Source organism: Opisthocomus hoazin, chromosome Z (genome assembly GCF_030867145.1).
Source record: "Opisthocomus hoazin isolate bOpiHoa1 chromosome Z, bOpiHoa1.hap1, whole genome shotgun sequence".
In the NCBI taxonomy this organism is placed as follows: Eukaryota; Metazoa; Chordata; class Aves; order Opisthocomiformes; family Opisthocomidae; genus Opisthocomus; species Opisthocomus hoazin.
Window position 1 is genome coordinate 26,362,960 of NC_134454.1, and position 20,937 is coordinate 26,383,896.

The following is a 20,937-nucleotide window of genomic DNA, read 5'->3' on the forward strand; positions in this document are numbered from 1 at the left end:
CCAGAGTAAACAGCTCCAGCTCCCTCAGTCAGTCCTCGTGAGACTTGTTCTCTAGACCCCTCCCCAGCCTCGCTGCCTTTCTCTGGGCATGCTCCAGCAGCTCAGTGTCCTTCTTGTAGCATTGCATGGGGTTGTTGTGACAACACACATGAAGACACCACAGTTGCGGGCCTCCCACCCACAATATGAAGTAGTTCTGTCTCAACTGAATTGTCATCATTATCCCCCTCTGCATCATTTGCCCCTTACAGTCAGCACACCAAAGGTAAAATTCTCCTTCAAGTAAAGAACCATAGAATCATTGAGGTTGGAGTAGACTTTCAAGATCATTGAGTCCAGACATCAGCCTAACACTGTCAATTCCACCCCTAAACCATGTCCCTAAGGTCCGCATCTATAAGGCTTTGAAATACCTCCAGGGATGCTGCACACTGCTGGCTCATGTTCAGCCAGCTGTCAACCAACACCCCCAGGTACCTTTCTGCTTAGCAGCTTTCCAGCCACTCCTCCCCAAGCCTGTAGCATTGCATGGGGTTGTTGTGACACAAGTGCAGGACCCAGCATTTGGCCTTGTTGAACCTTGTACAGTTGGCCTCGGCCCATCGATCCAGCCCGTCCAGATCCCTCTGCAGAGCCTTCCTACCCTCCAGCAGAACAACACTCTCACCCAACTTGGTGTCATCTGCAAACTTACTGAGGGAGCTCTCAATCCCCTCATCCAGATCATCGATAAAGATGTTAAACAAGACCAGACTCAAAACTGAGCCCTGGGGAACACCACTTGTGACCGCCCACCTGCTGGATTTAACTCCATTCACCACCACTCTCTGCACTCGGCCATCCAGCCAGTTTTTTACCCAGCAAAGTGTACACCCATTCAAGGCACGGGCAGCTAGTTTCTCCAGGAGGATGCTGTGGGGAACAGTGTCAAAGGCCTTACTGAAGTCCAGGTAGACAACATCATCCACAGCCTTTCCCTCATCCCCTAGGCAGGTCACCTGGTCACAGAAGGAGATCAGGTTGGTCAAGCAGGACCTGCCTTTCATGAGCTCATGCTGGCTGGGCCTGGTCCCCTGGCTGTCCTTCACATGCCCAGTGAGCGCCCTCAGGATTAACCGCTCCATAACCTTGCCCAGCACTGAGGTCAGGCTGACAAGCCTGTAGTTCCAGGATCTTACTTCCGGCCCTTCTTGTAGATGGGTGTTATGCTGGTGATCCTCCAGTCATCTGGGAGCTCCCCTGTTAGCCAGGACTGCTGATAGATGACGGAGGGTGGCTTGGCCAGCTCCTCCACCAGTTCCCTCAGCACTCTTGGGTGGATCCCATCTGGCCCCATGGACTTGTAAGTGTCCAGGTGATATAGCAAGTCGATAACTGCTTCCTCCTGGATTATGGGAGGTTTATTCTGCTCTCCTTCCCTATCTTCCAACACTGGGGGCTGACTACCCTGAGAATAACCAGTCTGACTATTAAAGACTGAAGCAAAGAAGGCATTAGGTACCTCAGGCTTTTCCTCCTCCTAGTTGGCAATATTCCCCCTCGCATCCAGTAAGGGATGGAGACTCTCCTTGGCCTTCTTTGTTGTTGACGCCTGGGACTCCCCTATGCTGAACACAGCTGGATTCAGCCAGCTCCAATGGACCCAACTCAGGACATTTCTGATCCCCTAAGGCAAGATGGTGGCACCTCACAGAGAACAGGCTTAAGAAAGCACAAAACATGGCGCAGGCAGAGTAGGAAAGGAAATAAATAAGTGTGAGAAACTGCAGTGTGAACACCAAAGTGAAAGAAGGATGGGAGGAAGTGCTCCAGGCACTGGAAAAGGTATTTCCCTACCACCTGTCGAAAGCCTGTGCTGGAGCAGTTCTTGAAGGACTGCAGCCCATGGAGAGGCCCTGTACTGGTGCTCGGGGAAAGTGGGAAGAGGAAGGAGCAGCAGAGAGGAGCTGTTATGGAGCAGCTGCAGACTCCATCCCCCTGCACTGCTCACAGAGGTGGAGGAGATAGCTGAGCATGGGAAAGTAGTGTCAGGGGGTGGTGGTGTTTTCTTTTTTGATTTTTTTTAAATTTATCATTATCCAAATCTATTTCAATTTGCAACAAATTAAACTAATTTTCCCCAAGTGAAGTCTGTTTTGTCCGTGACTTTAACTGGTAAGCAATCTCCCGGTCTTTATCTCGACCCCTGAGCATTCTCATGCTATCTTCTCCCCTTGCCCTGCTGAGGAGGCAGACCAAGCGGCTGGGTGGGAGTTCAGCCCCTAGCCAAGGTAAACCCACCACAAATACACACTGTAAAAACAGCCTGAGGTTTTAAAGTGAAACCAGTACTACTCCAACTTCTAACTTCAAGCTTCTGCTTATCTAGAGTACAGTAAACTGGACGGCTGGTGAGGAAGCAGTATTCTTGCTGTAACAAGGGTCTAGCTTCCTTTCTTGTTTTTAAAGACTCATACATACAAACAGATCATTTCCACAGACCAGAAATAAATCAGCTGTGACAGAGCAGCTACCAGACATGTAAAGATTCACGCGTTACACCTGAGAGAAACTCAGCTAGCTCCTGTCTGCTGCTCCAGTGCTGCTATGCCTGGATTTTACTGCTTCCTAGCACAGCTATTCATTTATGTATTGTTTCAAAATACTAAATGCCAGAGACAGTTTACCTGCTGTCTGACAAGCCCTGCAAAGCTGGCGACAAGTTGCAGAGCTCTGCACCTGCAAGGAAACATATCTCCCTTTCCACAGGTTTCCATGCACGAAGTGATGCTTGGTTTTGTGGATGCCCTGTGTGGCCATGCCTGCCTCTTGATGTGACCAAAACATCCTCTGATATTAGTGACAGAGAGAGACTGATCCACCACATGCCTCATGCACATTACATTAAAATGGGAATGTGAAGTGCAAAACTGGGACATCTAGAATGTAGATAAGTATACTCCGCATTTTACTCCTCCAAGTGAGAGTGATGTTTACTGTCTACAGCTTCTTCAGGACAGGATTTCAATTTTTTTTTTTTGTAATTTTTATTTAAACATGGCTCCAAATGAATCTTGTTGCAGACAACTTTGTTCAAAAAGATCATGTAGTAGCCTGGAAAATATTAAGGGGTAATAAAGATTACTTTTATCTGCCTGTAAGTTCAGCATTACCTTTCAACACTGCTACTAAAATCCAAAGGTGGAGGAAGAAGGCAATCAAGTTGTTCTCCTTCCTTGACCATTAGTTCATGTATTAAAAAAAAAAAAAAAAAAAATCTTTAAAAGTTATTTATGTATTCAAACATTTTGTGAAGGAAGATTACATAAAGGGCATGTAACAAACTTTCTCCCCAATTCCTCATTTCCAATCCTCAGACACCTAAACCAGACCCAGCCAGTAGCCAGAACTCTCAAAAGTCAGCTGGGCAAAAGCAACGGTGTCCCTCTTGTAATCATGGTAATGTCGAAAGCAATTAGCTATTGTGAATCACGATATGTGATTTCTTTTAGCCTGACAAATACTTTTTAACCTCAACTTGCCAAGAGTTTTGGTTGAATTCAGCCCAGCTGAATGCACGAGAAGGGACAAGCTCACAAAGAACAACCGGCAACAAGGACAAGGAAAATCTGAAGACACACGTGCATACCATAAACCTGTGCAACAGATAGAGAAAATCTGTATCTCTATCCTTGTTTACTCTTATAGACTAAGTCAAATGAGTGATTAAATAAGACTGTTCTCCTTTAGATTTAACTCAATGCAATGTTTTAAACTCACAAACTTCATAAAAAATACCAACTGCATTAAAATCAAATGAAAAAGTAGACATAAGGTTACCCACTCATTTTACAGTTTAAGAGATATCTTCTTAACACAAAAGTAGTTTTGTTCATACACTCATATGACAGACATGCATATCCATGTGGAAAAGAAATATAATCATGAGGATCAGGGTTTGCCCTACCTTGAAATTAAAAGTGAAGAAAAAAAATTCTGCCAAGGATTCTTTCTCCTAGGGTGGGAAGCTGCCATTTTCTCCCTGAATCACAGAAGTCTGACTCACTAAAATAACCTGATGTTCAACCACTGCATAAATTTTCTAATTCAGAAACATTCCAGTTTAGAAATATTTATATATTCATCAGTATACACAGACATTCTTAGAAAGCTGACATTTTAAAAAAGTGTATGAACTTCTGATATATCTGAGCTTCCAGGCAAGTATCTGGATCATTACCAGTCTCGGTATTATAAACTGTGTGTTTAGAAACAGGATGACCATCGCAGCCCTGTAGATCTTGCTGTAGACAAACAGCATTAGTACCCTCTGAGGTCTGGCAGATTTGGCATATCTAGTTCCACACAGAGAGAAAATATATCCCATACGGTTTTCAGAAGACAAAATCTGGGCATTCCAAACTGTGAGCCCTACATATGTCAGTGTATTGAACCCTTCAGCCTGTTATTTCATCAGAAATCCTATGAAACATGGCAATTGTTGATTCAAAATTTTAATATGGTTAACAGTGTATGCAGTAAGACAGAACTTCAGTTCACACTACAGACGTTACCATCTGTAAAGATCACAAAAGGCCAAGAAAATCAGCCAAGAAAATCTCAGATAAAAATAACTTTTTGGCCCCTGTGATAAAAAACACACCTCTGTCTTCTCAACTGACCTCTGTCAGAAAAAGGATTTGGTTCTCATTAAAGTCCCCTATATCAGAAAAAAAAAAATCACCTGCCTTCTCCTTCCCCTCAAAGAATAAAGTTAATAATAACTTTAAGTAACTCTCCAGGAACTCTTCCAAAATGCTTGTTTTTTTTGCCAAGACTATGTATGCAAAAAAAACCCCATATCACAAACACTTTTTGGAATGGAGATGCATTTCCGTTTTGGCTAAGTTTAGAAAAGAGACAGCTATACATGCAGTATAAGTACTACTACTGAAATAGCTCAGCTGACAGAATTACAGCAACTTCTGCAGTGGATAACTGCCCTTTGTCCTCCCATTAGTCAAACACAGAAACACACAGCCTGCCAGATGCACTTCAACCAGCTTTCAGAGCAAGACCCCACTTTTACACTGCCTCTGCCTCACCAGCAGCATATACTGCTGATGTCTATCTGTGTGTGTGCATCTATATGTATTTGCCTATATTAAGTCAAGGCTACACAAAAGAAGCAAAAGGTGGGAATGAGCATATCACAGCAAATCACTAACTCTACAGCAAAAATGAAAGCTCATCAAAAGCACAGCAAGAGTTCCCCAGTACAGCCATGCTATACGTACTTTTTTTACTAATTTCTTCACTAGAAGTTCCCTGCTAGCTTACAGTTCAAAGCAGAGCACACAACAATAGGTTGAGGACACTGCCTGCAGCCCATGTTTAAGCTATGCACCCAAGACCACCTGCGGATGCTACTTGTCTGCTCCCACAATGAATCACTTCAGTGACAAAAAAAAAAGAATATTAATTCCTCTCCTCAGCCTCTTCCACAAGTTAACAGTTCAGTGGGATCAGACAAGCTAGTGGTACAAGACAGCAGCGCTGCTGCTAATGAACCTGAGACAACAACACCTGGACTGTGAACAAGTCAGTTTAAATAGCCGTGTAATCACACTCTGAATTCACCTGCACGTAAAGCATGAAGTTCTAGTTACACTAGTTCCCTCAAAGATTTAGCTTGACTATATTTAAGCAGAGCAGAAGTCTAGCTAATCTCACACATTGTCTTTCATGTGGTCAACAGTGACAGTAATAGGCGATGTAAAAGCAGGGAGTTAGACGTGCTTGTTAACAAATGATAAAACATTTTTAAGACCAGTTGGGTGGATTGGAGTACCTGGCTCTGGAAAAGCGTTAGAAATGAGGCTAAAACAAAAGGGGAGAGCAGTGGATGTTGTCTACCTAGACTTCAGCAAGGCTTTTGACACTCCCATCACATTCTCCTAGGGAAGCTGAGGAAGCGTGGGCTGGATGAGTGGTCAGTGAGGTGGATAGAGAACTGGCTGAATGGCAGAACTCAGAGGGTTGTCATCAGCGGCGCTGAGTCTAGTTGGAGGCCGGTAACTAGTGGTGTTCCCCAGGGGTCAGTACTGGGCCCAGCCTTGTTCAGCTTCATCAGTGACCTGGATGAAGACTTAGAGTGCACCCTCAGCAAGTTTGCTGATGACAAACTGGGAGGAGTGGTGGATACACCATAAGGCTGTGCTGCCATTCAGTGAGACCTGGATAGGCTGGAGAGTTGGGCAGAGGGGAACCTGATGAAATTCAACAAGGGCAAGTGCAGGGTCCTGCACCTGGGGAGGAACAACCCCATGCATCAGTACAGGCTTGGGGCGGACATGCTGGAGAGCAGCTCTGCGCAGAGGGACCTGGGTATCCTGGTGGACAACAGGTTAACCATGAGCCAGCAGTGTGCCCTGGCTGCCAAGAAGGCCAATAGGATCCTGGAATGCATCAAGAGGAGTGTGGCCAGCAGGTCGAAGGAGGTTCTCCTTCCCCTCTACACTGCCCTGGTGAGGCCCCATCTGGAGTACTGTGTCCAGTTCTGGGCTCCCCAGTTCAAGAAAGCATCAGGAGCTACTGGAGACAGTCCAGCGGAGGGCTACGAGGATAATGAGGGGACTGGAACATCTCTGCTACGAGGAGAGGCTGAGGGAGCTGGGCTTGTTTAGCCTGAAGAAGGGAAGGCTGAGAGGGGACCTAATAAATATCTGAAGGGTGGGTGTCAGGAGGATGGGGCCAGACTCTTTTGAGTGGTGCCCAGTGACAGGACAAGGGGCAACGGGCACAAACGGAAGCATAGGAAGTTCCGTCTGAACATCAGGAAAACTTCTTCACTCTGAGGGTGACGGAGCACTGGAACAGGCTGCCCAGGGAGGTTGTGGAGTCTCCTTCTCTGGAGATATTCAAGACCCACCTGGACAAGGTCCTATGCAGCCTGCTGTAGGTGACCCTGCTTCAGCAGGAGGGTTGGACTAGATGACCCACAGAGGTCCCTTCCAACCCTGAACATTGTGTGATTCTGTGATAATTTCTCCCTTCTCCACTGATGCAGTCACGCCATCATAGAAAGCCACTAGGGCCACAAGGTTGGCCAGGCAGGACTTGCTCTTGGTGCAGCTATGCTGACTGTCTCAAATCACCTCCCTGTCCTCCATGCGCCTTAGCATAACTTCTAGGGGGATCTGTTCTGTGATCTTCCCAGCCACAAAGATGAGGCTGACAGGTCAGTAGTTCCCAGGGTCCTCCTTCCTACTCTTTTTAAAAATGAGCACAATATTTCCCTTCCTCCAGTCGGCAGGGACTTCGCCTGACTGCCACAACCTTTCAAATACCACGCAGAATGGCTTGGCAATGATATCAGCCAATTCCCTCAGGACTCTACGATGCATCTTGTCAGGTCCCATAGACTTACATACATTCAGGTTCCTCAGGTAGTCCTGAACCTGGTCTTCATTTACAGTTCTTCCCAGGAGTTACAGTTACTTCCCAGGAGTGGGTGAGGTCATTTGGCTTACTCAGCTTGGAGAAAATAAGGCTGAAGGGTGACCTCATCGCAGTCTACCGCTTCCTCAAGGGCGGGCAGTGGAGCAGAGCTGCTTATCTCCTCCATTTGGTGACCAGTGATAGTGCACGAGAAAATGGAATGAAGTTCAGGGGAAGTTCAGACTGGACAGTAGGAAAAGGTTCTTCACTGAGAGAGTGGTCAGTCACTGGAACAGGCTCCCCAGGAAAGCAGTCATGGCAACAAGTTGTCAGAGTTCAAGAAGTTTCTGGACAACACTCTTAGTCATACGGTTTAGCTTTAGGTAGTCCTGGAAAGAGTTGGACTCAATGATCCTTACAAGTCCCTTACAACTTGAGACATCCTATAATTCTACATATCCATGTTGGGTTTTTTGTTTTGTTTAAAACTGAGTTAAAAAAATATGTATTTTAATTTTCACCTGTTGCCAGGAAGTTCGTCATCCTCATGAATGGAAATTCTTTGCAGCCATAGGAAGCAGCTAATATTACACAATGTGAATGACAACAAGAAATGCTTTTAAAAACATATATGCCATAGAGAAAGGCTAAAGAAAGTGTGGGCCCACTGCTCAATGGGGCAAGAAACCTCAGGACAAAACTTGGCTTAGGTACTCAATGTTCCTTTTAGTCTCTGTTTTCACTAGTAAGATCTTGTTTCCTCAGGCCTCCAAGGTACCCAAGCATCCTCACACAGTCTATGGTGGTGAGTGAGTGTCCACAAGAGAGGAGCACTGAGTTAGAGTGCACTTCATGCAGAGGTACACTTAGGACTATAGTTTCCAGGAGGATTTTCTCCACTTTCAGCCACTGGAGGGACAAGAACGTGACTGAGAACAGTCAGCACAGGTTTATTAAGAACATTCCTTTCCAATTTACAACTAGACCTATGAGATATGGACTGGATAAACAGATACTGAGATGGGTGAAGGAATATCTGGATTGCCGGACTCAAAACAGTTCTCTTCAGCTGTGTTGAGGTCCAGCTAGAGGCCCATTATTGCCGGTGTCCCTCCAGGACCAATACTTAGTCCAAAATTGTTTAATGTCTTCATTAAGAATTCAGTGGCATCAAATGAAGTCTCAGCAAGTTCACAGATGACATACAGATAGCTATTTTTCAGAGATACCCTCTGCTGTCCAGGAGAAGCTCCACCACACAAATACAACTTGGGTTAGAAGATGTTGCAGGAAGAGAAGAAAAAAGGTTAGATGAGCTGTTCCATAAGGCATACAGAAACTTGGTTAGCAGGTGAGGTGAACTCCCAAGAAAGCCAGCCTGCAATCCAGTGAAGATGGACAGACGATGTTGACATGCCACAGGACGCCAGTCAAGAGAAAAAGAAAGACTGATAGCAGTACTGATTAATGGAATAACTGCTTGATGTGACTGGACAAATACAGAAGAAAATGCAGATACCCAAAAACGTTTTTCCCTGTTCTGCTCCAAAGCCCATCTGTTCCAGTGATGCCAAAGACTGCACCTAATGGACTGTTTTGGAAGAATATTTATTTTAATAATGCACATCATAGATGGAAGGAGCCACACTCCACCTCACTTTCTCTGTGAAAGGAAAACTGGAGCATCAGTGTGGGCAGATACTTAACACACAACACTAAACCTGGACAAAAGAAAATCACCTGCCTTAATTTTGCTTTCTTATGGTTTACACTGTAACTGGGAGGTTTCCTACACCACGACTAATAAGCCATTCCATACAAGTTTTAGCTCAACATAGGGAAGAGATGATAATATCAAAAGAGGGTTTAGCAAGTTCTCATCCTAATAACGTAAAAAAGAAAAAATATGAAAACAACGCAAGACTAAATCATATTGGAGCATATAGATAGCACAGTAGTATTATGCTGGTATTATCTACTATGGTAAACAACTCCTACCACAAAGCAAAAGAACAAGTGTACATAAGCTATCTTTTAATTTCATTGCCGTTATGGACAGATGTGAAAGACAGCTTCCTCCGTGCCCCCAACACCTTTCTCGTCAGTCTACCCCTAGAGAAAGGTTTTTCTTCTTTTGTCATATGTGCCAATACAGCATTACAATGCATGCAAGCATTCAAACTGATCTGCTGGTAGTAGTAGCTTGTCTCTAGTTCAAATACAACGTAGTTCTACGCGCTGCTGAACCAAGGAATGGATCAGGGAATAACAACTGTGCACCACCAATTATTTTCATATAAGAATCCTTTTCTACTATCTCTTTTCCAGCAACTTAGGAAAAATTATAAACTTGTAATATCTTACATAAAGCTACTAAAAACTGATTCGGAAGTCTCCTTACACGAAATTGACCCTTTGAAGACAACACTTATCTACCAACATGTTTGGCACTTGGAGTATCCAGGTACCCAACAAGAACCACCCACTTTTAAAACACAAAATTTTGTTTTTCAGATTTCAGTACAGAAAGCACAAGGAACAGCCTCAAAATGTCCCAATAAAGCTGATCTTCTCTTATTGCCAATTTCCATAAATGCACATTGTGCCACTGCTGATGTGTAGGAGTCAGACCTACCACACCCCCCCACACACACAGAGTTAGAAACTACACGAGCTGTCAACAGTTGCTCCAAATCAACACAATATCCTTATTAAGGCACATTAGAGCTCCTGCAGAGCAATGAACCAACTACCAAAAAAACCTATTGACTATCTCCTGCTTTTTCATTTTCTTGAATGAAAGGAGGCCATCAACAAAGCTGCAATAATCTTGCCTCAGACAGATCCACACCAATCTACCTGCTGTAGTTTGATTTACTGAGCTGGCAATCTACGAACGCTTTCAAACAGCAGCCTCATAACAGGTTGCTGAGCTTCCCCACAATGTGTAGGAGAAAAATTCAAAACAGTACTTTCAGTAGGAGCTATGAGACAACTCTTAGAATTCCAGGAAAAATGAATAATTACTACAAGATTTCTGCAGCCCAGCAGATGAATTATATTCATCGTGCATCAGTAACAGACAAACGGACTTCTTTGTGTGGTCCTGGGATGCCACCCCCTGCACCATTTTACAGTGAAGAACAAGTTCATTCATCACTGAAAGCACTAAGAGAAACAACAAAAATCCAGTTGTCATGAACAACTATTATTCCTATTTAAACCAAAAAACTCACAAGGAAATAGAAAACATTTTAGAATTCTTTTAAGTTATTTGCTTGAAAGTAAAGTAATACAGAGTTTAAGAAAATTCAATTACTTAATTATGAAAAGCACAAGATTAAAGATAATCCCTTCCCTAGAGCAGCATTATACCTAAGGTTGGCTCTGGGTAGAAGCCAACTATTTCAAATGACACAGAGGAATTGCAACAAAAGAGGGAGGATAGATAAAAGAAAAATCCCCATGATTTCATCTTCATTACATGGATTAGGAATGTAGGTTTTACAACAGGCACTACACAGGCATCTCAAGTGACTGAAAAGACATTTCTCAAGTGCTGAACAGCAAAGGATTTGAAAAACACTCAGACAGAATGCAGTATTTTTTTGGCAAAAACTGAATTTTTACCTTGATACTGTTTTCTAAAAATTGCACCCCTCTCAGAGTGATTCTTTCTCTCTCTTCACTCGTTAATAGATCAACTGTCTTCAAGCAAAGAGTTGCCTTGCTACAGAAGCAGAGCTTTTATTTCCAAATTAGTTTTACAGAAAGAAGACAAAGAGGAAACCTTCGTTGCTAGAAAGAATCATTACTACTCTAAAAGTGACCTATTCCTTGCATCCTATAAATCTGAAACCTCAAACTGTATCATTAATAGCCGTGTACATTTGTAATAATATTATGAATTCTATTGCTTTCATCCATAGTGGTAACTGCTCAGAGAGGCATCTATAAAGCTTTTCCTTTTATGAAAGAAAATTCAACTATTAGCTGTTGTCTATGTACTCCTGGATTAAACAACTAATTTTGAGTCTCCTTCCAAAAAAGTGGGAGTATTACAGAGTACAAACATTTTTATTTCTGTATTTGCTATTATGAGAGAGAGGGCTGTATTAAATTGCTGTCTTAACATGGACCAAAAACATTTTCACTACTTTTTCCCCACAAGAATCAAAATTGAGTTATTCATAATATCATATTCAAACAAGAGATGCCTGAGCAAGCCTATGTTCTTAGAGGCAAAATTCATTTTAACTGTTACTCTGCTGTCATTCAGCATCTTCAAAATTAATTCATTTCTACTGGCTGAACAAGCAGATTAGGTGTAACTAAATTTTTTCGTGAAACTGAAAAACATGCAAGCCAAAAAAGCAATAGAACCAGCACTGCTGATAACACAAAATACACCAATGGAGTAAAATCCTATTTATAAATGAATTTAGTGGGATTCAACATTCAAAATCTACTTCAAATTTGAAGATTATTTTTTAATTACTATAGCTTCCTAGTCAGTATCATCCCTCATCCCATATCTATATGCAGGAATCATGGTTGTCATCCTCTTTTCCCTCATGCTCTTTCATGTTTAGAGGCTGAAACAAACCAGAAAAGGTAACTGGCAAATCCAGGAAGGAATAACCACGTAACGATCAATGCTTATGTGTTTACTTGATGAAAACCTCAATCCTACTGTACCCACTCACGCACAATTTCATGCTGTGTCTAGAGGATGAGCTCTGTAGGAGACTGCGTGTATACAGTTCTCTCACTATCAGTAACTTGAGGATTTGCTTGGTAAGCAATGGATTAACTACGTCATCATTTGTACACAGGGTGTCTTCAGGGATTTCAAGCAACAAGTTGAATTGTGGTGTACGCCGCTAACTTCATAAGTCGTATCTGTATACGTGTTAGCTTCACATCATTAGGTATGACACTGACTAAATAGTGCAAAAAATACTCAGTGGCATCATTTCCATAGCAAACTTCTATAAAAGAAATGTCATTTAGATTATATATGCAAAGAGATGGAACATAAGCAATTACACTGAATGGTTTGATTGAATTTGCCCAGCATATTCTTGAAAATATTTTCTCTGTAAACATTTCTTTTTACATTTATGAGCACAAGGGTCAACTGAAAGTACGTAAACAGTAGAGATGGACTTGAGTGTAATTAAATCTTTTCAGGGCGCGGGGAGAAGCTAAGTGTAGAATATATGTTTCTGAAAGTGGAAGACTTGGAAGATATGGCCTTTGTAAGATTGAACCAAAAGGTTCCTATTTACCTTCCTGACTACAGCAATAAAATCTCTGCAACCAAATGAAATCCTTCTTGTAAGGGCTGAAAAAGCAATTCTCAGGTTGGAAGATAAATCAGTAAGTTGGTGATCTCCTACTAATGATGACTCTGTTGCCTATTCTACTTACACTTGGAAGCAAGAAGCAGCTTTCCAGGGCTTCCTTAACAGTCAAAGAAAAGCCTGTGTACAGCATTTCATGAACGGGCCTTTCAGTGCAGGGAGAGGTAAGGCCTTCATGCAGACTTCTAGTAACAATATAGACAGAATGTTATTACATCTTCTCTACCAAGCTGATCAGACAAACTCTTAGGTCAGAAAGCCTACAGAGGGAACCACAAAATACCAAAAGCTTCAAATAAAGGGACCCATTTCTTGGAAGGAAACTGGGAAAATGGTGGAGAACTAAAAACCCAAGCCATTTGTAGCCTCCAAAAGACAAAAGCCAATGACATAGAGCATTTTAAGAATGACCACACTGATACATTCAGGGACAGAACTTCACCAAAATACCCCATGTTTCATTGTTTACAATCAGGCGACATTTTTGCTTATGTTAACTCAAACCTAAAACTAGAAGGCTCAGAAAATGAGCAATAACAGGGAGATGTCCTATTTTTACCTTTTTAACCACCCACTACCCCGCCATAAAGTCCCTGCTGGCATGATTTAGATTTGTTAGACTTGAGGGTAAAAATTGTCCCTTGACAACTGAACTGATATGATCAACATTTAAGCAGTGGCTCATGAAGTTTTCCAGGATACAATCCTGAGGTTTGATTTGCAGACATACTAAAGAGGCAATATATTGTCCAGACATGGATACCCCCTTGCACCTAATAAATGCAAACACAAAACACAGCTCGTGCTTCCATTTCAATAGAACTATAGTTGTAACAGTTCTCTTCTCCAGCATGACAAGAAGGTCTTTCAGACTATATCCACTATTTATTTTTGCTTTGTTTTCAAAGATCCTCTTCAGCTGACTGAATATTCCCACGCTAGCTCCCCTCTTATCTCCAGCCCAGAACCTACTATTGTCTAATTGTGTCCAACAGGGCTACTCATTTTTGTTACAACTGTTCAAAAGTATAAAGATAAGCATTTATATTAGTAAACCCACAATATGAAGGCTTGCTTAACATATCTGTCAATGACCTGGAGGAGACAGAACACACTCTTATTCATGAGGTTTACAGATGACAACCAACTGGGAAAGGGAAGCAGCTGACATTCAAGAGCAGGGCTGCCACCAGAAGAGACCCAGACAGTCTGGAGGAATGCATTAACAGCAGCCTCATGAAGTACAATCAGGACAAATCCCAAATGCCAAGCTCTATCCCAGCAAGGCAGAGCCTTGCAGCTGTGAGGCTAGGGCTGGGAAACAGCCCTAGGGGGTTGGCCCTGAGCACTGGTGGGCAGTGAGCTGAGGCAGGGCCACCTGTTTGCCTGAGCAGTGACAAGGGCCAGCAGCGCCTAGAGTCCTGTGAGCAGGTCACAGCCCTGAGAGTCAGCAGAGGGCAGGAACTTCACCCTCTGCTTGGTGCTTGTCAGACCTCACCTCGGTATTGCCTCCAGTCTGGGTCCCCAGAAGAGAAACACTACCAACAAAACAGTGGGAGGTAACGGGAGGCCACTGAGACAGCGGGACTGGAGCCCTTGTCCTGCAAGCAGAGACTGCAGGACCAGTGCTGGTGCAGCTGGGAGGAGGGACGGTTTTGGGGCACTCAGCAGCATCCCAGGCACTGACAGAAGGGGACTGAGGAGACGCAGTCAGGCTCTTCACAGCAGTGCGTGACAGGAGGGCAAGAGGCAGCAGCACAAGCTGACACACAAGAGGCTCAGGCTGGAGATTAGGAGACACCTTTTCGCTATGAAAGGAAGGGAGGCTGGGCCACCTTTGGCCGGGGGAGGTTTCACACCTCTGCAAGGAGAAGTGAAGTCCTGAGCAGCCCGGTCTGACCCCATAGCTGAGCCTCTGGTGGTCCCTGCCAGCAGGAATGATTTTGCTATTGTGTGAAACACAGCAGAACAGTTTCCACCAATGGACAAAGTATAAACCTAAAGGTTTGGCCCTCTCCTCCTTCCAAATGGGCAAACATTCTTTGGGCTTTGTTGTATCAATTAACTCTACCAACAAGTAAAGAAGTCATGGTAAATTTTCTGGTTCAGACTGTGTAACATACATAAATTTAAGTAGGTTTATTTATACTTACAGTTCCTATCTTGTTCTATCTGAACTGAATTTATTCTCATTAATACAGAATCACTTCTCTTTAAATGAGAGATGTTCTATTTCCTCCCATCACAGTAGCCCTCCTGTATTTCATCTCTGAAAGTCAAGCAAGCAATGCTTCATGTATAAGGTCTAAGTTCTGCTTTTGCAGAAGTAAACATGAATCACTCGGTTGTGAAGACAGGTACCTAATCATGCATTTAAGGTAAGCACATGCTCACTTGCTCATCCATTCCACTTAGAGAAAACAAGCACTGAGCTTCTATATGAAGTTAATCACAAAACCACATCACTTTGTTTCACTCTCAGGTCAATCTTGGTTACACTAATCATGCACCAGCAATAAGCAGCAACATCTTCATTGTGATGGCTTTTGACACGGGTGCAGGACTCACCCCTCCTGCCTTTAGCAGCTTTCTTCTGAATTCCTCTGTCGGGTTGTTGAATGTGAGCTTTTCACAGCGGAGGTGATTTACAGGTGGGTGGCCTTCAAGGTGCAGGAATAAGTCATAGTCAAACCGAACTTTCTTAGGTTCTTCCTGAGGGTTGAAAATAACCAGATAGAAACATCTAGCACCAAAACTAACTAAGTTGAAAACAAGGGCTACATAAAGATTTTCAATTAAAATGAAAATTATATTATTTTTAACCATTCTTTGTGTTCTCGGACACATGATGGAATTTACCAAGTGTCAGCTGAGCTACAGTAAATCAGAGAAGTTCCTATCAGCCCATGATAACACACAGTAAAGCTTGAACTCCATGACCTTCAAGCTGTCCTGACAAGGCTTAATTGCAAGTGTTATGCCATGTTTGGCACAGGCTACACACATATGCATAGGCAAGTATCATGATTCAGCTGACACAAGGTAACTCATTCACCACTTCTGAGCCCTAGAGAGTACTGAAGACACTGCAGTAACTTTTGAATGTAAATTCCTCCACCAAAGCCAAACACTATTATTTTCTTCACAAGTTGTAGAAAGGGGTAAGAAAAAAACTGCTGCAGCCAACTATATCTGATCTCCTATGTACAGGGTCTGCTCATTTATTAATGAAACTTCACTCCACAAGTGTGGCCAGCTAGATTTCAAGTGTTCCACCACAGCTTCCAAGTGATTAAAAATCTCTGCCACTGCAGTGAAAAAAATGAAACTGAATGTTCCCTGTAGCAATATGGAGAAAGAACAAGACAGACAAATTGATCTTGGAAGAAATCACCAGTGCTCTACTGTCCTGAGAAAGCCTCAGCTGAAAACAGACACTAGTGGCATTGAATAGACTTCAGTTCGTAATACCAGAGAAAAGATACTATGTTCTGTATTACACATTTACACAGTCCCTTCTAGAAGGTGTATATAAATTAAGTGCTCTCTTAAGGCAATATTAAGTAGTCCTTCTTCCAAAGGCCCTGATGTGCAACAGAGGCCATCAAAACAATGTCAGTCTTAGGGCAGAATAAAAGTAAAAGGTCAAATTCAGGAAAAGCTTTACTAAAGAGCGAACCATAAGGGAAGAGGAGAAAGAAATACAGCAAAATCTTAGCACATACCTAACACTGCATGTAATCAAAATGTGTGCTCTGTTCAGTGACAGATGTTTACAAAATTCGCATTAGTAACCGTGTAGTTTTGATTCAGGATTCCAAGGATGTGGAGAACAGAAAGCATAGAAATCTCAGTTACTGTAAACGTTAAATCAGAGGTTTCAAGCACAGACAAAGGACACCCTCAAACGTCCCATCTTTAGACTTGGAGTACCTACAACAGAAGAGGACCTGAAAGAAAAGGCCTGCAGTAGTCTGTTTCTGAAGACAGAATACAGTAGCTCCCTTAGATGAACTGTTTTCTTGATGGACCATTTTCAAAAGCAACCTTGGTGAAGAGACTTCTTATTGTTACGCAGATGAACACATGATTTCTTGCAGAAAAATAAGTGGAAGACTCCCTGGTCTGCTTAGAAAACTGTGATGTCGCTACAAGCAAAGAGTTGGTACCAGCAGCTTTGCCATAAAAACAAATTTACAAGAACTTATAAACGGGAGTCTTCAAAGAATTCTGTGGAAAGTTGGATGAACATAACCAATGATTTCAAAGCAGACTTTTGCTATAGAAAGGACCGCCAATACCACTGCCATTATTTCAAAACAGTGTGACAGTCAAGGCAGAATATACTGCAGTTTATGAGCCTTACCCTAAATGGACTGCATATTCCAGAGCAGGAGTGTTTTGATCTAAAAGCATTTTTTCAAGGACTCAGTCTCAATGGCTAACAACTACAGCCTGCTAATCATGAATCTGGGAGGGGGGTTTGTTCGTCCTTTGCCTAATTCTTTGAAACTTGGAGTATTTCCTGTCAGGATGAAATGTCAATTGGATTTTCTACCAATTTCTGCTTAGACCTGGGAACACCCTTCATTCTCTATGGTCCAGGTGGCTTCCTATACTCCTGACTTCTCTGTTCATTAGGGTACTTACTGAACAAGAAAATGAAAATTTGTCTACCTTGAATAAGTGATGATGGTCTGTCTCCTCTTCCTCCTTCTGTCTATCTCCTCTTTTTCTGTACTGGAATACCTGTGAGGTGGCTTAGGGGAGGAAGAGTAGCTGAGCCAGAAGTAAGCAGTAATATGCCTCAGCAATGCCAACTCAATTTTTATGCCACTTTTCCTCTGTATTGTACCAACCCCAGGGAAGGACACGCTGCTGCAGCTGTGTGAAGAGCTAGCTGACTCACAGTTCAACTTCTGCTTGTTGTATTCCATGACACCAAAATAGGGGTGAGGGATGTTTGCAAGCTTCCTAATTCCACATGCTGCTTGAGGGTGAGGTGAGTTGTAAACCACTGCTGCCCTCTCGATCTCAGTCTAAGCCACAACTCCTGCTGGAGAACTCCTGAGACTTGCAGGTCTCCACAGTCAGCAAAGGCAGCCAAAAGTCTGAGTGGAAAACAAAAAAAGAAATGTTGGGCAGGAAGCTTTTTGCAGAAATGCTTCAATGATTGACTCACTGTCTTCTGATGCTGTCTGCCCAGTTTTGGGATGAGCTCTTAACAGACAAGTTAAAGAGAATGGGATGCTTTTCATTAGATTTCTTGAATGAATCAAAACTGCTTCCCTAAATGAGACACAGCTAAAAAGCATACCAAAAAAGCCAGTCAACTCACTGAGGCAGTTCTGTTTCCTTTTCTAACAGCAAACAGGGTAGACTAAGCCCTGCTCTTCACAGATTGATACAGGGAACATTTCAGAATTACCTGTTCAAATCCTACAACTCAGACAGTGCCTGAGCAGAATTATCCACACCTCACACCTTGACAGAGCTTTCTGTGAGAGACAAAAGAATACTGCAATATCTACTTGAAGGCATACAGAGCTAAAATTTGTACTCTCAGACAAATTTTCAGTGACCAGGGTTCCAGCAAAATTCTTTTACTATGCATTTCTATGTTCTTTTGGTTTTAGTTTTTCACCAGGCATTCAATACATTACAGATGTAACACTGACATGATTAAAATAATAAAATAAACACACAGGTATCTTACAAGCACATGTGAATATAATAACAGCTCCACCAAGGCACACAACATACAAAAGGAACCTAAAATACTGCAGTTAAGGTACTGTACATTAAGTTATGCAAGCTTTTTGCACTTAATTCCACACAAATCCAACTCTTTATGTGAACAAGTTCTTAGTAATACAGACTCTGCTACGTACATTAAAGGAAATAATTGTACTTGCTATCTAAGAGATCCACACTAAGTACAGCATTTACTTAGACTCAGAATTTGAGATACCACAATAACACCAGCTTTGTAGAACTCATTGGGTTTGATTTTAAACTGTGCCCCCTGGTAATATTGAGCTGAGTAGAATTAATGTTCATATGCAGTCTAAAAGAATGTTTTTCAGACTGAGGATGCAAGATTAAAAAAATAAAAAAGACTGTTTTGAAAGATCAAAATATGAACAAATTAGAAAGATGGGTAATACAGAAATAGAACAATGAGTTCATCACGCAATCAACATAATCAAGACTGTTTTCCTTTCTTAAAGCGTAAGTGGCTCTTGAACTTCCTTAAGCATTATTTAAAGACTGTCCACTTCTGAGTGCGGCTAGTAATTCCTCTGAATAATTACATTAAACTTCTTTATTTTCTCAGGTATTCCTTAATTCATAGAGTTACCTACTAAACACAATTATGCATTTCTAAAAGTTACAGTAGCTTTGAACTGAGGAACACCCTTGACAAAGATAGCTTTAAACCTAATTTAAATTTTCGCTGAGTTCATTAATTAACTTGTAAATCTTTAAAAACCCTTGACTTCCACATCTTTTTTTTTTAAACAAAAAAAACCACACCGAACAAAACTAAAAAGTATGTGATTCCATACCTTGTTTTTGAAATAAACCTCAATTGGTAAAATGAAACCAGCATACCCAGATTCCTCAACTTTGTAGGGTGGATCCTTGCACACTGAAACAAAGAGAAAAATCTTTACTTAACAAAAAATAATGCTTTAAATGCACAAGCAAAACGTATGAGCAAATAATCTGTGACAATAGCTCTGTGGCAGCACCATTACAGTACTGCACACATACAACAGGACATCTCTGTGCATATCTCAACATGAATTTTGCAAGCAAATTGTTCCTGCCTGTATTTAACCTACAGTTTAGTGATAGCAAATTTTAAACCTTTATTTTCTTTTCAGTCCTTACAGATTGCTAAAGCAGAACCACTGGGAACTTCAACACCAGGTGGACCCTCTAAGTGCCCACAATGGCTACACAGACACTGCAGCCAAAGCTTGTTCTAGGAATGGAAAATAGATAGGATTCCACATTGAGAAAGTTAAACATGTAGAAGGCAGAAGAACTGCCATTTATGCATTCATAACCTAACACTAATAACAATTTATTATAATAAATGTCATTTAAACTAAATATATCAACTGGAACTAATGCTAATAAAATTGAAATGTGTATTATTGAGAGGAGGGGTGACACAGCACAGCATTCCAGAATATAGTGGAGAACCTCAAGAAGGTTAACTACTGTATAAAGTTAAAAGAGTATCCAGGTTTACCCTATAGGACTCAGACCTCTTTAATATGACAGTGAGTATTACTAGCTCCAATACACAATCTTTTTCTTCAAGTTTTCAGTTTAATGCAGCAGCTTTCAGTTACATGAAATGCCCGTAATATTGAAGATGAGCTCTCTGAAGAAAGAGGCACTAGCCTGCCAACTCCAGCCAGTGACAAAAAGCAAGAGAGAACTTGGAACAGAAACCACCTCTTCCTTCTACTATGTGGCTGTGTGACAATGTCATTACAGAATTCATGCCCATGTAACACGAGCACAAAGGTAGGCTGAGCTTGAGAAACCACGCGTCTCCTGCAGCACCAACTCAGATGCTTCCAAATACTGCACTGATATGTACAACAACTCATGTCATATACACTACCATCTCAAATGACATCACAGGACAATGACAGTTTCTTTAGAGTGGTAGAATGCTGCAGTTCATACACAAAGGGTTGACGTCTTCAGAAACATTTGCTAAGGCTCTATAAATCTTGCTGATCAAAAGAAAACCCAGACAACCAGATGGATCATCATTTGCTGGGACATATGCTCTTTTCAGAATTGGCTGGTAGCTGCTCACTGCACTGTACCAGATGCAATTTAAACTATACTTTACAGAAAGTGTGTCTTGCAATCAACTGTGCAGGCCTTGAATACCAAAATGATTCTTTTAAGCAAAGCACCAGATGGGCACTTAGCACCCTTGTCATGGTTTAGCCCCAGCTGGCAACAAAGAACCACGCAGTTGCTCTCTCACTACTTCCCCCTTCCCAGTGTGACGGGGAGGTGAATCAGAAGGCAAGACTTGTGGGTTGGGATAAAAACAGTTTAACAGAATGGCAAAAGGAGAAGAAAATAACAATCTAATCAAATACTACTGATAAAA

General features: G+C 42.1%; 1 protein-coding gene across 2 annotated transcripts in view; it reads right to left on the bottom strand.

Annotated features, from left to right (window-relative positions):
- MLLT3 (MLLT3 super elongation complex subunit) overlaps positions 1-20,937 on the bottom strand; it is a 129,428-nt gene that overhangs the window by 47,981 nt on the left and 60,510 nt on the right. For both annotated transcript variants that reach the window (XM_075411583.1, XM_075411582.1), the window contains exons 3-4: positions 19,355-19,437; positions 15,354-15,497 (exon numbers count right to left, since the gene is read on the bottom strand). In XM_075411583.1, the coding sequence (XP_075267698.1) occupies positions 15,354-15,497; positions 19,355-19,437 (227 nt within the window). The remainder of the gene's footprint in view (positions 1-15,353; positions 15,498-19,354; positions 19,438-20,937) is intronic.